The following is a 16,893-nucleotide window of genomic DNA, read 5'->3' as shown; positions in this document are numbered from 1 at the left end:
CCGCGCATGTTTTGTTATTTATTTGCTCGATTATGCCGTGCCTGCCTACCTGTCCGCCTGCCGTTAACCGCACGTAAATAAATGATGGCGGAAAATTGAATCGGCGCCTGCCTGAGTTCGGAGGGGCAGTATTCTCTCTCGTCGGCTATTCCTCTTTCCGAGGCTGCATCTGCGAGACTGCCACACCGGGTTCAATTTCCTAACGTCATTAGTCATCGCGGTAAACTCTCGGACGATATCGCGCATTTACCGCGACACGATCCCGTATTGCTGGCTCTTGCTCCGCGTCTGAGCTTCGGCTTGTCGCGAGAGTTCGCGCGCGGTAATAAAACGTCACGATCTTGCGCGTAACAGGAGCTGTTCTGTAATTTCGTTTGCGACGCGACCATTTACACCGGCGTGGAATTAGTTTGTAAAGACGCCGATTTACAAGAGCGTGTCGACAACGACTACGAACGAGGGGAGGAGGGAGTGGAGGAGATTTATGCCTGCGGAAAGAGGGAGGACGTGGCGCATCGAACCCACCGGGTTGGTATCGATTCGAGGCGATAACACGCAGCTATTTGAATTCGCTCCAGCCCGCCCAGCGCGACACGGCTTGAAATTCAATGAAAATTCACCGGCGATAAAACTTCTTGACGCTATGTATACAGACGCGGGGTGGTTCATCAACCTCGCGATCACGCCGTTTCACCGCACACTGTGGTCTCTTCCATCTCTTTCGATTTCGCCAGGATTTCGTATGCATGTGTAGCCCCCTTCGCGAAAATAGTCGCGGATATAACTCCTTGTCTTCGTGGAAATCTATCGAATTTTTATCCTACAGACTACAGTTTTTTTAATTCCTAAATTCGCAAAAAAATACATCTATATGTTACAATCATTAAACAAGACGGTTATGTCATTTTCTCTTATATCCAAGGATATCGCGAGTTATCGTGAAAAAATTGCCAGCGTATCGGCTGATGCGCGATACAGCATGCTTTGAAGTTCATCGTTTCGATGGTTCTTGTTTTTGCGAATTTCCGGTCGGGCGAAAATGTTTCATCGAGGCGCCGGATCGCCACCAGTGCCGCACTGGTTATGCCAACAAAAGCGCGGAAAACAATTTCAATTCGGAGTGTGCCTGACGCACGCGAACGACGCATTGTTTGGACACTATTATCGTTGTTACATTCATCGGTTTTTCCAGTTACATGCCGGTGGGTGATCGAGAGGATCTGTCTCTTGACACGAAAAATCTCTCAGTCCCAAAGACAGACGGATGGTCGCTTTGAAATACACGTAATAATTAATTGCGATGCAAATTTTACACCAAATCAATGACCTAATTATCATATCAATATTAAACGGACTAATTGTAAAACAGTTTGAAAATCTCGCAAAGCGCCGCAAAGATTTATTGCGAAAACGCGACGAGCGTATACAATCTTGTCGTTCTCGTTCGAAACGAGGTCGAGCGAGCTTGCTGGTTGCAAGGAAAAATAAAAACCGTTGTATGTACGACAACGGCAACGACGATGAGACGCCGTCACAAAAAAAAAAAAAAAAAAAAGAATAAACGACGACGTGTTTGCTCGCTAAAAGGCGTTAAAAGTCCTGTGTACGCAAGGTCTTGAATCGAAACAACGAGTAGAAAACGCGATCCAGATTTCTCGCGACGCCGCTTTTGAGGACACGTCACAGATAATGTCTCCTCGTGGTCGGGAATTATATACGCCGTCGTTTAATAATAAGAGAGACACCGGACACTGAGGAAACGCGAGAGAAACAGAGTCTGTCGATGTGTCTAAATAGAGCGTTCGCGTTGAAGAAAAAGCCGCCGTGAAATAACGGAGATTCCGGCCTTAAACGTACAATCGCGTGCGCGATTCTGTATATTCGTGCGAGTCTGCCTATTCATTCGCGGAACGTTGTTTCTCATCGCGCTGGGCGAAAGACTTCACCGCGGAGAAACTCCGGACGCGAAAGGGAGAACCTCGTTCGTGAGAGAACACAGCATTGTTTCGGAAAGTATCGGGAAAAACGCGGCTCGGTGGCACGGAAATACCATTCGTTGCGCTGCGAATCTTGCTACGTGCATATGCAAACAGCGAAGAAAAACTGACGCGAGCGTTCGTCATTATTCCTTTTCGTTCACGATGAGCTTATATAAGCGATAAGAAAGAGATTTGTAAAATATTTTCAGCGCGAGAACACACGCAACGATAAAATAAATTAAATAAACCGAGCCATTCTTAAATCTCTGAGACGTTTCGATTATTTATCTATTACTTTCAACAATGAAAAGAGAAATATGATTACTTTTAATCATATGATTACTTTTAATCATATACATATATAAAAAAATCAAGAGATTTTTCTTTGAATTATGTCTTTTATAATTAATTTAAAAAATATTTCGTGCTGTATAATTTTTGTGTTAGCAAAAAATTATAACGAGAGAAACTTGGCTTAAATTTCTTTCGTCTTTTATGTATCCTTTGGCGCGACGATGTGTAGAACTTTCAACACTTTTTAGGATGTCACGTCTGGTGCGCCCTGGCGAACGCTCGGAAACACAGGTTCGCATCCGATGCAATGCAAATTTCGCGACGCTATTAGTGCAGACCGTCAGTTAGGTAATTATTACGCGCGTGTTATAATTTCAAATGCGATTGTACAGCCGTAAATTTCGGGAACCCATTAATGGCCGATTCGAAATGTGAACTCGATTCTAAAGCGCTGATGAACTCTAGTCGTTAATTACTCGTTTCGGCTTTGAAAATCGTCGTCGAGAAAATGACAGCTGTCGTTATTTTGCATGCTCGTATTTAAATGCTGCACAAATATAACTTTATATTTCGATTTTGACTGCTAAATTTTAACGATAGGATATAATTTGACTGGCGGAAAATTGTGCGATTTATCGAATACGCTCGAGCACGAAAGAAGGTTGTTAAAATTCACCCGCGTTTGCAATTATAAACGAAATCTAAAATTCGCAACGTTACGTAAATCAATACAGATCGCTGCCATTAATCTCGCATTCATCGGGGCCAGCATTCAATCTTCTACACAGTACCGATAAAATCGCAATAATGTGTTGATACTCAGAATTTCACCAGTCCATCATTAAAATTTAACGACTGCGATTGCGATTATTATCTGAAACTATCGAGCATTATTAACTTTAATTATTACACAATGTGTAATATTTACATTTAAATAAAGACAAATAATTTGTGTTGCCTCATGTGAACGTTATATTTACATGGCTTATGTCAGGCACAAAATCAGCTTCGTTTGTACAGCGAAAAAAATATTTATTTGATCCGAAATAAAAACAGTGTATACCGTGTGCTGCTTGTAAAGAAAAATGTAACGCAATATTTGGCGAGTCTACGAGAAATATACCGCCCTCCCCCTACGTGGTGATAAAATAAAAGCGAACGATGAATCGGGGAAGATTGAAGGGATATGAACTGGACGATGGAGAGAGCGTGTTGGCGTTTTCGCGCGCGTGTCTCGACCAACGAAATTTCCTCGTTTTTCTCTTAATATTCTTTTTTCCTTGCCGGCCACGTTCATCCTCTTTCCCAAGCCGACGTATCGACGCCTCCCTCCCTCTCTCACTCTCTCTCTTTCTCTTTCGACAATCGATCATACGTCGACGTTCGTCACGCGATTCCACCGTCGACCGAAAACTATCGCGGTCATTAATCTGTCCAGCTCTTTCGGATCCTCGTGCTGTTCTCGATCGAAGGATACGAATTGTCTCTGGGGCTCGCTAGCTCGGTCAGGTGTTTCGATTTTACTCGTAAAAATCGCATCATTAATCCTCCGTGATCCTGCCGATTATTTCGACACGTTAAGCTAATCGACCTATTTTACGATCCTATTCTTTTTCTTCTGTTCTTTGTTTTTTTTTATTAAAATTCTACAGATGGCTGGTTATTAATCCGGTGATTCGTCAATTGAAACGTGTTTTAATTTGTTTCACGCATTCTAATTGGAAACAGAAGGTACGTGAAGTTTTTTTTTTCATTCGATCGTTTCCAATTATCCGTCGAATATAGGAAAATGTTGACATTTGACAAAAATATGTTTAAATTAAATTAAATATGTTTAAATAAGTTATCGATATTTTTACGATGCGCTGGGACGTCCCATTGAATATTGATAATTGAAATATTTTACAAAAAGTATTAATTCTCGGCAGTGATTGTTTTGTTCTTTATAATCAAAAGAATATTAACGTATATTACTGTCAATGATCAATATATTTATGAAAGTTGATATATTTAGTAATTCTAAAACATCTTATATATTAATAAAACTTAATTATAAAAATATATACACTTACACAATTATCATTTTGTTAAATGCTGTTAACGTTTCGTTTTAGCGTTTGAGACATGCAGATATTTTTCGTTTACGAAACTCTTTCGAAAAATAATGTTTCTGTTCATATTTAAAGTAAAATATCGCGAAAAAGACTTTATGTAATACATTCGACAATTCTCAATCGGTTGAAATAAATTTTCCATTTGATTCTTCCAGGAATGCAAGCGAGCACCGACGTCTGATTCGCGCCGCAGTAGTACAGCCCGAAACTGATCAGACATTCAGGTACTACTCTTCGTAGCGCAGGTTTTTAATATTTAATCCACTATACTTCATGAATTTGCCATTTGATATCAACTCGGCATATCGCGTCATTCGCATCATACGTGTTCCATTAATTTCAATAAAGTAGACAAAGAACGAAAATTAATACGATTATGTAAATATATGACATAAATAAGTTATTTGAATAAAATTAATTATTCGTTATTGTAAATATTTTCAAAAATATCTAAAAATATATTTTCGTATAACGATAAGTAATTTTCATAGAATAAAAATATTTAATTTTCTTTAAACAATTTTTGTGTCATTACTCATTACATATAATCTAATGTATATATTTACAATTAGTTTATAAACTTTAATTATAGTTTATGAAGGTATTGTATTACGTAAAATAAGCGCTCAATTCTAAATCTCAGTCAAATGCAAGAAAGGAAAATAGTTTGCGTAACTTTCGCAAACTTAATTCTTATATTCGTCAAGCAGGAAATCTTTCCTCCGCGGTATGTCGCGGTGCGCGAGAAACCACTGCCAGATTAAATGTTTAATTCTAAGTTCTCTGTGACGCGAAACCTCTCACAAGCAAACACAAACTTGCCGAAGAAACAACTTTATCGTAAAACACTAAGCAAACTTTCGTAGCGCATTTTGTCGCTATCAGAAAAGGTCGTTTTCTACCTCGATGTGAGAATAATGTTAAATATTGTGTGAAAGCATTGCGCCGTTCGATAAATAATTTTTATCCCATTTTTCAATTTTGAATTGCAGTAACTTCAGAAAAATTACCCTCTTTTTTCAATTATTTCTTAGCTATATACATAAATAAAGATTAAATTTGAATCATTAAATATTATATTCAATATTTTTCAATGTTATATTGCATTTATATTTATTAAATATACATATTTCGCAACGTTCGAGGAACAAAAACGGGAAATTCGCGGTTTTCCATAAATTCTATAAATTGAAAATCCCGAAAAAATCAGAGCGATAATTTTTTAACGGAGCAATTAGGGATGTTTGCGAACAAAGTTGAATGCTCGTTCAGGTCAATCAGCGGACGATTGCCGCTCATACTCTCGGCTATAACGACGATGATCAAGCCGCGCTTGGACGAGCCGAAAATTGCGATTTAATTGAGTACCACCGGCGCGGCGGTGGCCGCCGAAAAAAAAACAGCTCGCGCGATATAGAGCAGTTCGTTATGGAATTAAATACTTCCGGCCGAGAGGCTGGCGGTCGAAAGAGGGGTCGTGGGGATTTTTCGGCCGCATAAAAGGCTAAATCCTCCCGCGCCGGTAGTTTTTTGTCGTTAACGCATCGCCGCTACGAGTCGAGAGTTTATCGAACGGTCGCACTGGGTGTGATTAAATTAAAACTTTTTTATCCTCTCCCTCTTTCTGCTATTCTCTGGCCTGTCGAAGAGAGATTAATAATAACAAAGTATTTCGTGCGCACGGATTCGCGAAATTCGTCACGAGCGGCAGCTTAGATATTACAGTCATGCAACCGTCTCGAATAAGGAAGAGTAAGGGAAGGAGGTATGTCTCGTTGCTGTTTTGTCGATGAAAATGTAATTTTTCTTTATTGGACCGTTGGCAGGTGCGCTGATTCGTCTTACGACGTCTTCGGCGGAAGATGAATGACCGATCGCGATATATATCGCGAAACACGAAGGTCTAACGATGGCTGCGTTACAACTTGCACGATAGTTCTAGCCGAGATATATTTTTAGTACGACAAAGTCAGACGATGCATTCTCTTCAATTTTTACTTGTCATTGCTATAATTTTTCGAAGGGGCAGCAAGCTTCAGAAATAAATTATTTATATAATTAATGTTGATGGCGCATCTCTTACTTTTCGCGCGGTACCAAAAATCCAGCGTGATCTACGTGAAACGCGAAGCCTCGCTCCGTCGCGCACACGCCATTTCTTCGACGAAGTGTTCAAACTAACAAAGTAGACGCGCTTCGCGAGGCGTAATATGTACGCATACACACACACATACACACGCATATATGAAATAGAGCGTCATTGTAGAGTAAACGTATACAGCTGCCTCCGCTTAGGTGTGTTACAGAAACGCATTTTCGTGCGGTAACTTGGAGAACAGCACCTGGGGGCTGCAATCTTCCTTTTGCGTTACATCGCGACGTCATGCCGGGGCAATCCGTGTAAAAAGGCTGAGCACAGCCACCCCATCGCACATTGCAACTGCGCCCCCTTATTCCCCTCCTTCCTCCGTTCGTTTCGCTTCCGGTTCGCTCACGACCGAGTTCGGCGTCGTTACACACGTGAATAAACGAAACCTGGTGCGGCCTCTCGGGCCAAATACACTTTTCCCAGCACAAGCGAAATAGATCCGTGTTCGTTGCCAGTTCTCCAACATTTCCGATCTTCGCGAAAACGTTCCGCAGCAACGAATGTCTTTTCGGACAGAGATGATGGAATTTAGCGGGTTGTATTCGGTATTTACTCTGAGAGTATAGGGGATGGCGTTACATATGTTGACGTTACTGCGCACTTGCTTCGAAAATATCATCGGTATATTCGAGCGATCGATTTTTTTTTCTTTTTCCGCAGATACGGTTAAATTTGATCGTGCGAAACTTTTCCGCGCAAAAAAAAACGACGCTCGAAATATTTAGCGAAATTTTTCAGCGATAAGTGACACGAGCGAATCCGCTGTATAAAAGCGGATTAAAAATTTCTCTCGAATGCGCGAAAGAGCGAAACATTCACCTTGATTGGATCGTTACACGATTCGATAACGCTCAACTACCGTTTTCAGCAGATTACCATGGTTCGCGCAAATCCGAAATCAAATCGAAGAAATGCTCGATGAAAAAAAACGAAACATAGCGGTGGTAGCGCGCTTATCCGAGGCTCGCGAGCGATTTCGACTATTGAAAACTTCGAACATCGTCGGATTATCGAGCCGATTAGAGCTGGTTTCACCTTTATTTGTGGACATTTGATTGCGAAATCAATTTTCATATCATTCGTCATATCTCTTATCAATTTAAAAGTGATTTGAAACAGTTCGACGCGTGCATTTTTGATTCGCGATACTCTATGATTCATTTAATCATTAATCCTTCCAAGACTAATATATTCCAAATATATTCATCTCTTGGAAGAAGAAATTAATGATTAAATATATATATAACATATAATTACATTCAAGAAATCTTCAAAACTTATAGCAGCGTTCTACTTTCTTAGCCAAATGTTAAAAAAAAAATATCGCGAAAATTAATAGACACCTCGCTCGGTGTGAAGAGATTAAGTTCAGCATCATCTATCTAACGAAGATCGAATTGCTCGCGCGTCGTTTTAATGGTCGGAGGCTGTAGTAGTTAATATCGACGGACACACCTTTGTGCCTCTGCGCGTGGCGCGGTCGCTTGACACGCGGCCGAAGGGAGCCATTAGCTCCTGTCTAACATCAGGAACGATCTATCACGCTAAACCCATGTTGCGCCGAAATTTGTCGGACCAAATAGCCGGCGGTGCTTCAATCAGCACGATCGATACGAGCATAACGAGGTTATTTTCGACAAGCATTCGTCTGGCCCATTGAATCGCACACGCAGAAACGAGAAGCCCTTTATTTACGGCGCCGTTTCTGACCCTAGGAACGCTTTGCTCGTGACTGCAAGTGTTATTCGATAATGAATCCGCGCGCCACGAAGTTGGATGCCGAAATGAATCTCTCGAAAATCGCGTTCCGATCCACGTAGGTGCATACATACGTCCATGGTACATATGAATTCTGAACGCTCTCGCTGTTATCTCACCCAAGTCTGCCTGTCTGTGTGCACGTGCTGCTCGTTTGGTTCCCGTGGACATTTCTCAGCCCTTTGTTTCACGGGCGTATATTATAAATGATAAAGGACTCGGTACTCATTACGGGCCCGCTGAAATTATCTCGACCGCATCGTTTTTATCCGTTTTCTCTCTCTTTCTCCTCCCTCTCGTCGGAAGCCAGCGGCGACATTTTCGCGTCCGGGTATCGCCGCTGCTCGTTATTCACCGGCGTTAAACAGCGAAAATTTCAACAAAGCCCCGTCCGCGCCGTTATGCCCCCCATCCACGCGAAATACAATGAATATCCGAGCGCGTTCGTCCGGATTCGCGACGATCCACATGTGTGGAGGTTCCGCGAAACTTTTAATCTCTCCCGTTCTCAGCTGGAGGAGGAGATGGTAGGTCGTGTCGCGAATTCACGATACTGCGCCTCTTGCTCTTCGCAAGGATGGTATGTTTCACGCGTATAAATCGTTTAATCTGTTAAAAATATACAGCTCGCGTATTGTACACTCTACGACGCACGCTGTACATAATCACTCGATGTCGTGAAAATCCACAACTGCATTCCGCATTGATAGAAATATCAGCGACGAAAAATCCAGACACATATCATGTTTTTTTAAAAACCCGTTAGAGCGGAAGATGGTCATCGAAACTGTATGATATTAAAAAAAAAATTCAATATTTTGTAAAGCTTTGTAACAGAGCTTATTTACAAGAAAAATCGTAACGCGCTTTAAAAATGTCGAAAATGTCGCAAGCGTTTATTCGCGTATTACTCGTGATTATTGCCTCAATATTTTTATGCGACGACTCTCCGGCAAATGTGTTGTTTCCGGTCTAAACCTACGGCGGTTAGCCGAGTAACGAGCGGTCGAGTAATGCCGAAACATTAATCGTGCCTGGTGGTTCACCGAAACCGAAACGTCGATTTGCGGCGCGGTTCGTCACCGGTTAAACGCCGCGGAACTCCAAGACGACTCCGTGCAACGCATTCACCGATGCGTCAACTCGTTTTCGCGCTATTTGCACGGTCGATACCACGTAATTCTTAAAATCTGTATAACCCGTTATGCACCGTTTTCGATTTACGCATTTAAATTACTTTAATTCGTCGCAAATTGCGAATAATTGATTTTTAACTCGCAAATTTGTATACGTGGTCATTTTATTACATTTCAGTATAAAATTATATTTCCAGAGAGATATGTATTGATATATATTTTATAACATTTTATAAAATATAATTTTTTTATCCCATTTCTTTCTTAACGAAAAAAAGGAAGAATAATTGAAGAATTTATTCAAGGAAAAAAATCTTTTCAAAAAATATCAAATTAAATAATCCATTGTGCTATTGACAGATACGTTGAAAATTAGATTTATAGAAAAAGGTAGATACAGCGAAGATTGCACTCTTTGATGATATACGTATAAGCCTAAATGGAAGAACAATTTTTATTCCTTTAGCAATAATTAGAGTTAAATAGATGCAAATTAAGCGATTGAAAGTCGAACGTTATTTCTCCAACAACTGAATACAACGAGGTATACACGTTTAGAACACGCGAGAAGCACAACAACAAGTTAAGTAGGGCAGAATGCGTATTCAGAAATTAATTGCGTTTGTAACTCGTTCGCTGAATTATATCGCGGTAGTTACGCGTGTCAACGTCGCCCGCAACCCACACAACAGACGCGAGAGATTCGATTTCGCGATTGGCTCGCGTATTGTTACACCGAGTTGTCCCATTTACGTTCTACGAAATATCGAATTTCGATCGCGCGTGTATCTTCCTTTATTGGCCATCACCGGTTCGCACGCGTGACGTTCGTCTCCCTCTCTCTTCTACTACGAGTAATCGAGCGTGATTTTTATCCGGTGGAAGAAAAATATTTGGCACAAAATATGATGCGATGCCTCAGTACACACAATATGTTCCGTGTGTGTAAAGGGTAATTTTTCGACAATTGAGACATTTTTTATCAATTTTTACTTAACAAAAAACATCGATAAAAATTTCATACGCGATCGATGGTAAATTTTTATATTTTTTTTAAATTTAATTTCTACCTATATTTTTTAAACTTAAAATAAAAACTTGTATGAAAATATCGAGAGAAAGAGAGCATTAACACAGCTTGTTAAATATATGTATAAAAATATATATAAATATATAAAAATATTTAAAAATCATCATTGCTCAGGTATTTTCACCGAATAAAAAAAAACTTTTTAATTATTCGCGGTGTTTTTATTTAAAATCACTCGTGCACGCGTTTTGGGATGCTTCGTATGCAAGGAGAGTCGCAGGTTAATTCAGCGTGTGTCCCCGTTCTGTATGCTTTAATTCGTTTTAATAGACACGTCCTTGTGTGCGCAGCTGCTACTCCTGTCGGTTGAACGGACATACGAGAAGTTGGCAATAGCGCGAGCGATGCGGTGTGAAAAATAGTGGAAAATGAATTTTTGTCAAATAAACGTGTCCGAATATTTTGTTATCGCGAATGACGCATGGCGCACGATAAAAACAGGGGAAAAAATGAATAAAAAAAGGGGGGAAAAAAAACCGGGACAAAACTTGATCCCGGCGTGCGCGCCGTAAACGCGCCGCGCGCAACTCTATAAAATATTCGCTCGTAAGCATTTATTTGGGGATTTTTACGCGCTTTTGTGTGCACGCGCGCATCACTGGCAATCCTTTTTTTTCCTCGCTGTATATTTTTCTCGCGGCGCGGCACGCAGCTTACGCAACGATCATGTAACGTTTAACATAATAGCCAAGCAATGTTGACCAACGCGACGGCGCCCCGTATCGATCGTTTGACGCACGAATTGTTTACAGTTTTTCGCATCTCGAATCACGTTGCTCGGTTCGGATGTGATCGGATTAACGCAGTTTTCCTTTGTAAAGTCGGAGTAAGTAAAGCGAGAGCAAAATAATCCGCCTTACGTGACCGGGCACGGATTTCGTAGCTCGCGGCGGCGGGCAAAAGTCACTAACTCGGGTCGAAGGAGAGATAAAAATCTGGGACAGACGGGGATGGTAACGGCGGTCGGAGATGGAGGAAGGGATGAGGGAGAGGAAGAGAGGTCAGAATCGCGCGGAATCTACTGGTACCAGTCCTGGTCTGTAGGAATGAAATTGTGAAGTTTCAAAGCACCCTCGAAGCTTTAAGCACCGGCGAGGTACCTCCACGTTGCGCTTTACCAAACGGAATTCTCTTTCCCTTCCTCCTCGCTCACCCGTCTAGAGGCTGTAGTTCTTTCCTCCCGGAAGAGGACGTACGTTTCCTCCCTTTGTTCGGTGCGGATTCCAACCCCCAACGGAAAAAAAAGAGGAAGTAAATTGAATAGATCTCGCAAACCTTACAAGAAGAAGTGCAGACTGGGCAGACGGAGCAAAGCTTGGACACACGCTAAAGATAAGCGAGGGATGAGAGAAAAAAGCAGAGCGAGAGAGACAGAGACAGAGAGTCAAGACCGGGTTACATTTCTCAACGTTGGATACAATTTCAGAAAACCTTCGTTAACGGAAACGTCGGGGTCGTTCGGGGGATTTCTTCGTTTTCTTATACGAGAGACCTCGTAATGACGCGGTCGCCACATTTCTCGCGAAATACCTGCTAGAAACCTGGAGTATCTTACGTATATACATTTGTAACTGTGACGTTTCGCATTTCCTTCGCTCCTTATTTACGTGTCAACAATACGAGCATGAAGCTTCCGACACTTGCGGTATGCAAATGCACAAAGGGCCGTCCTAGAATGCCGGAAGTACGTGAACATGCATTTCCTGAGTTTTATCATCGCGTGCGAATTGGTCGTGGCTGAAAGGGAAAACGAATCGGGATGGACGAGCGCGACTTCTAATGTAATATAATATAATCACGCGCCCGTCTTGTACAATTCAAAGACGGAAAAAGTAATAAGCTCGTGAATCCTTAGGAAAACAGCGCGCGTTTCGTGTATATTTTTTTTCTGAGAACAGCTGTGGTGCTGTGCATGAAAATTTTATCGCGTCATCTGGAAGAAATAATCGGTGAGCGGGCGTCGCGGAATTTTTTCGTGTCTGCAGTTTATGAGTCGCGTTTTTTTTTCTTTTTTTTTCTTTTTCGATGCATGATAGCAGCGGAGAGCGAGTAAATGGTCATTAAATCTTTAAGAAAGCGTATATCACGTGTTCGTTTGGCAAAGTTGACAAATCGGCCCGGTATTTGCGAGTCTTCCTCGTCTTCTTAACTTCGGTCAGGACGCGAGCAATACGAGTTATCCTCGCAAAGAGGATTTTCGCTGCTGGAGAAGTAATAACAAAGAGCTTCAAAGGAAAAAGTTTTCACTGCTGACGAAAGAGGAGCAGTTTCCATGTGCGGCTACAATTCTCTATATTTCTTTCTCTTTCTCTCTCCCTCTCTTTTCCGATGCGCGCAACGTTTCATCATCCTATATATATTAAAGCGAATTATTTTTCGACATCTGTAATTTCGTTGTATTTCATCGTTGATTCCGTTTAATAGTTTCTCTCAATGCGATATGACAGATTTTTCATGCGCTGCAAGGTATTCGGAGGGAAACAATCCGTGTAAACCGAAGAATTCCCGAATAGCTTTGCATTTATATCGCGCGATGTAAAAATAAAAATATATGTTACTTTTATTTCAGAGTAAAAATATCGGTACATACATTATGAATGATGTAACATGCCGGTGTATAGGTCGCTCGCATAAATATGTATTCACTTTAATTTTAATCCCGAAAAAATATTCCGCGTAAAACAACGTGTACGCGTTCAGAAAAAACGGGGACTGCATCGACAGTGTTTTCCCGAACAGTTTTTAAACACGGTGTGTCATGTTATTTTGCGTGGATTTTATTTTCGAGGATTAAAAAGAAAAGATTACGCATCGATTATGAATAAAGAGAGTTGATGTAAACTTACATTTTCAAAATTATTTTTCGAAAATGTCTGTATGTATAGAAATATTAAAATTTAGCTCTATAAAAATCTATAGATGTTATTCATAAAAATATTTATATAAATAATGCGTAAAGTAAATGTATATATAAAAGATATATAAATCAAAAAGTTAATTTTTTATCATTTTTGTTATTGCTTATTTTTCATATTACATAGATCTTTTTCACATTAGATTGAATTAAATTTTTGATATAATAATGGAAGAGAGAGAGAGAAAGAGGGGGAAGAGGGAAGAGCGAGAAATCGATATTAAAAGGGGAATCTGTGTTCGAAATTTTATCACTGCAATGGCTTTAACGAGGCGAACGCGTTATGAGATTCGTGAGTATAAAAGTCGCCTGTTGGGGATGCTAAGGGGAGTCAATTCACTTTGGATTACTTTCCGGACACCCCGGGCGTGCGTGCGCGACCAACCAACCGACCATATCGCACGAACGGGCAAGATTCAATAAGACCGGGTGGATATTGCTGACCCGAACTTACGTTGTCAAATGTTTCTGAGCGGAATTCGAAATTCGCCTTAGCGGAGCGATACGAACCCTTCCTTCTCCGGCTGCTTCTCTTTTTCCTCTCAACGTGCCATTTTTCAAACGTGTTGCGTTCTTTCTCTCAACCGCGCGTTACCGGTGAAAAGTGAGAGACAGCTTCGACAATTGGAGAAATCGGTGATAACGCACGGCCGTTTTATTCAGCGAATAAGAAAGATCCGAATATTAGCGACATTTTATTATATCGTAAAATGGAAAGAAATCGCTGCGACGAAGAGAAAATTAAAATAATTTATATAACTGCATGACACGCAATTATTAAATATTTTTCCTGCCTTTCTCTCTCGTCAGTACATGACGATTTAAAATATATTATTATAAAAGAGATAATATTTACACGCACAAAATTGTTTAAAAATAATACAGTTACTTTCTCTCCTGCAAATGTATGTGTGTATATCTTGGTTTATTTCATTTTTTCTTTCTTTATCCCTTTTTAATCTTCTTGCCTGAACAATTATATAGTTAGGATTTCAGTTTGCGTGGAAAAAAAGCGGCGCAAGTTAGTAAATTTTCGAGTTGTGTTTCTGTGGCGACTCTGGTATTTTGCTACACGCGAATGTTTTGTGTCGACACGATCAGTTATATTCTGTGATGCGAGTCGCGCGAAATCTGTGTAACACGGAAACGTGTAAAAGGCGGCCGCGCTGGGTTTCGCTCTGTTATTTTTTGTTACCGATTACATCGGATCCTGTGGCATCCCTGAAAACTCTCTGCGCTCTCTCGGTGCTCGCGTTTGAACAATAGGGCGCTTTTCCCGTTTTCATCCACCGCCGCGATTTCGATGCGGAAAAGCCAAGAGGGAGGCGGAGGAGGAAGAGGAGAGCGCGCGATAAACACGACTCGAGAACAGAATCACCGGTGTGTTTGCCGGTGACGATGATCTTCAGCTCTACGCTGACTCGAAGTTTGCAAACACGGCATGCGAACGGAATGATGAATCGGGAAAACGAAACGCTGGGAATTTAAATAAATTGAAAAGTTTGAAACGTCGCATCTCGCGCAAATCCGTCGTTTGTCGTATGCCGCGGATCGGAAGTTTTGTTGATAAGCAACGACAAGAGAGAAGGATTTATTTCTTCCATCCTTCCTTTCCTTCTTCGCGGATAATTCAGTCGAATTTTCGATTTCAAAATCTCGTTGGAGAATATTGATGAACGAAATTTATGATCTTTCTTCTTTGCGAGAAGCACACAGAATAGCAGTTTTTTTTTAATCTTGAAATCTTTTTATCTTTTTATCTTTTTATCGCGCAAACTTTTTATTAATTCTCTCTTTTATTTATCGCCCCATCAAGCGTCCTATTTACGTTTTAATACGGTTTTGAAAAATATACAGCAAAGGATAATAGCGTTTAATGAATCTTTATAAGTATATATAAAGTGAAGATGAATGAGAGAGAGAGAGAGAGAGGGACAAAAAGGAATCACATTTTATGAAAAATTAGTCAATATTTTCTACTAATTTTAAATTCGTTAAATAATATCAAAATATTTAGAGAAATTATTTCGCCATAAACGGTTAATGATACAAAGTTAAAAATATGTGCAGTAAATATATTAGTTTATATAAGCTTTAAATTTGTAATTCGATATATTAAAAAAAACATGATATTTCCCGTAAGGTAAATTGGATTAGTAAAATTTAATACCTATATAGCTTTTTTTTTTAATAAAATTCACGTTTTTTGTAATAACCTTGTTCCATCGTGATACGCGGAACTAATATAACGCTACTAATATCATTTTCACTTCAGCTTCAAATCCCGATGTGCATGATATCTCGAGAGATATAGGAGATATCAGAGAAAAGAGTTAAATATATGCAGTACGGAAACAATACTGGCGTTCAATCACACATAGAAGCGCAATAATCACATGAAACTGTTTGAATTACATCCTCTCATCCCTTCGGTAAAGTCCACTTTCCTTTGTAAGAGGATCTCGTCTCGGAGACACTTCAGAATTGAATATTTCTCGGGAGTGAATGAACCGGGAATACAGCCATTGGTAATTTACGCGCGGCATGCACGATGCAAGGCGCAATCGTAAGAGGTGAACGTGCACAACGTGATGTATATGTAATACTGAGTGAAACGTAGGAATACACACAGTTCTGACTAGGAGGTAGTGGCTGTGCGAGCTTTCTCGCGTGGCAAACAGACCCTATCTATTCATCGGGTCGGCTCCATTGTCGGGATTCTGGGCCGCGGGAAATTCCACGGCAGCCGGTGGTGCCTGATGTCGCTCGCTCGCCTGGCTCCCCTTGCGGGCTAAATCGCACGTAGGCGTGTAAACGTTCCTTGTACCTGCACCGTATGTGCCGCGATATCGTCGGCCGACACACCACAGACGGCATTCAATCTCACGTGCATCGGATATATGTGTGATGTATTTATGCTGCGGTGTGAAATATAGTAAAATCATATTTTTGACGCAATATTATGATAGAAAAATTAATCCTCCAACGCGCGAGCTTTTTTTCTGTTATACCGTAACTGTATTTCAGTCGACAGATTAAGAGTTAAATACAGTCAGCTATATATGAATAGAATAAAAAAAAGAGATATGAGAGACGAGAGAAAAGATGATGAATAAGAGATTTCTCCTGAGAGATATAAGCTTCGTTCAGATGTATTATAGGTCCTGAGTGCAGTCTAAGTGTGAAAACCATATCCCCTAATACACGAAACGGCTATTGTTGTACGTCCGAGAGCTTCGACAGGAATTATATGCTCGACGAACTCGGACGGTAGTTTGTAACTTTGAAGTTTGTATCGCGAAGATGTATAAACCTCATTCTCTGTAGATGTTCTCGGGAACATCATGGACAATTCTCGCGGATTGTACTGCGTCGTTAACAAGATGATGCTATATAATATTTGTCGGACATATCTTTCGCAATATTGTAAACGACAGCCCCTTTCCTACACGCTAGCTA

At 40.6% G+C, this 16,893-nt stretch overlaps 2 protein-coding genes across 7 annotated transcripts in view; one reads left to right on the top strand and one right to left on the bottom strand.

The window, feature by feature from the left end:
• Positions 1-16,893, bottom strand: part of Vn (membrane-bound neuregulin protein vein) — a 343,620-nt gene that overhangs the window by 93,318 nt on the left and 233,409 nt on the right. The window lies entirely within an intron of this gene.
• Positions 1-16,893, top strand: part of LOC145943885 (uncharacterized) — a 320,534-nt gene that overhangs the window by 115,473 nt on the left and 188,168 nt on the right. For 2 of the 3 annotated variants that reach the window (XR_014426592.1, XM_083051785.1), the window contains exon 5: positions 4,543-4,611. The exons of the other annotated variant lie outside the window; for it this stretch is intronic. Coding sequence is in view for 1 of the 2 variants with exons in the window: in XM_083051785.1 (XP_082907911.1) it covers positions 4,543-4,611 (69 nt within the window). In the remaining variant the exon portion in view is untranslated. The remainder of the gene's footprint in view (positions 1-4,542; positions 4,612-16,893) is intronic. 3 annotated transcript variants of the gene reach the window in all.

Source organism: Prenolepis imparis, unplaced genomic scaffold (assembly GCF_030444845.1).
Source record: "Prenolepis imparis isolate NDT839.2.m4 unplaced genomic scaffold, iyPreImpa1.0 SCAF_12, whole genome shotgun sequence".
Lineage (NCBI taxonomy): Eukaryota > Metazoa > Arthropoda > Insecta > Hymenoptera > Formicidae > Prenolepis > Prenolepis imparis.
The sequence above is the reverse complement of the archived record's forward strand: the minus strand, read 5'-3'. Positions and strand labels throughout refer to the sequence as shown.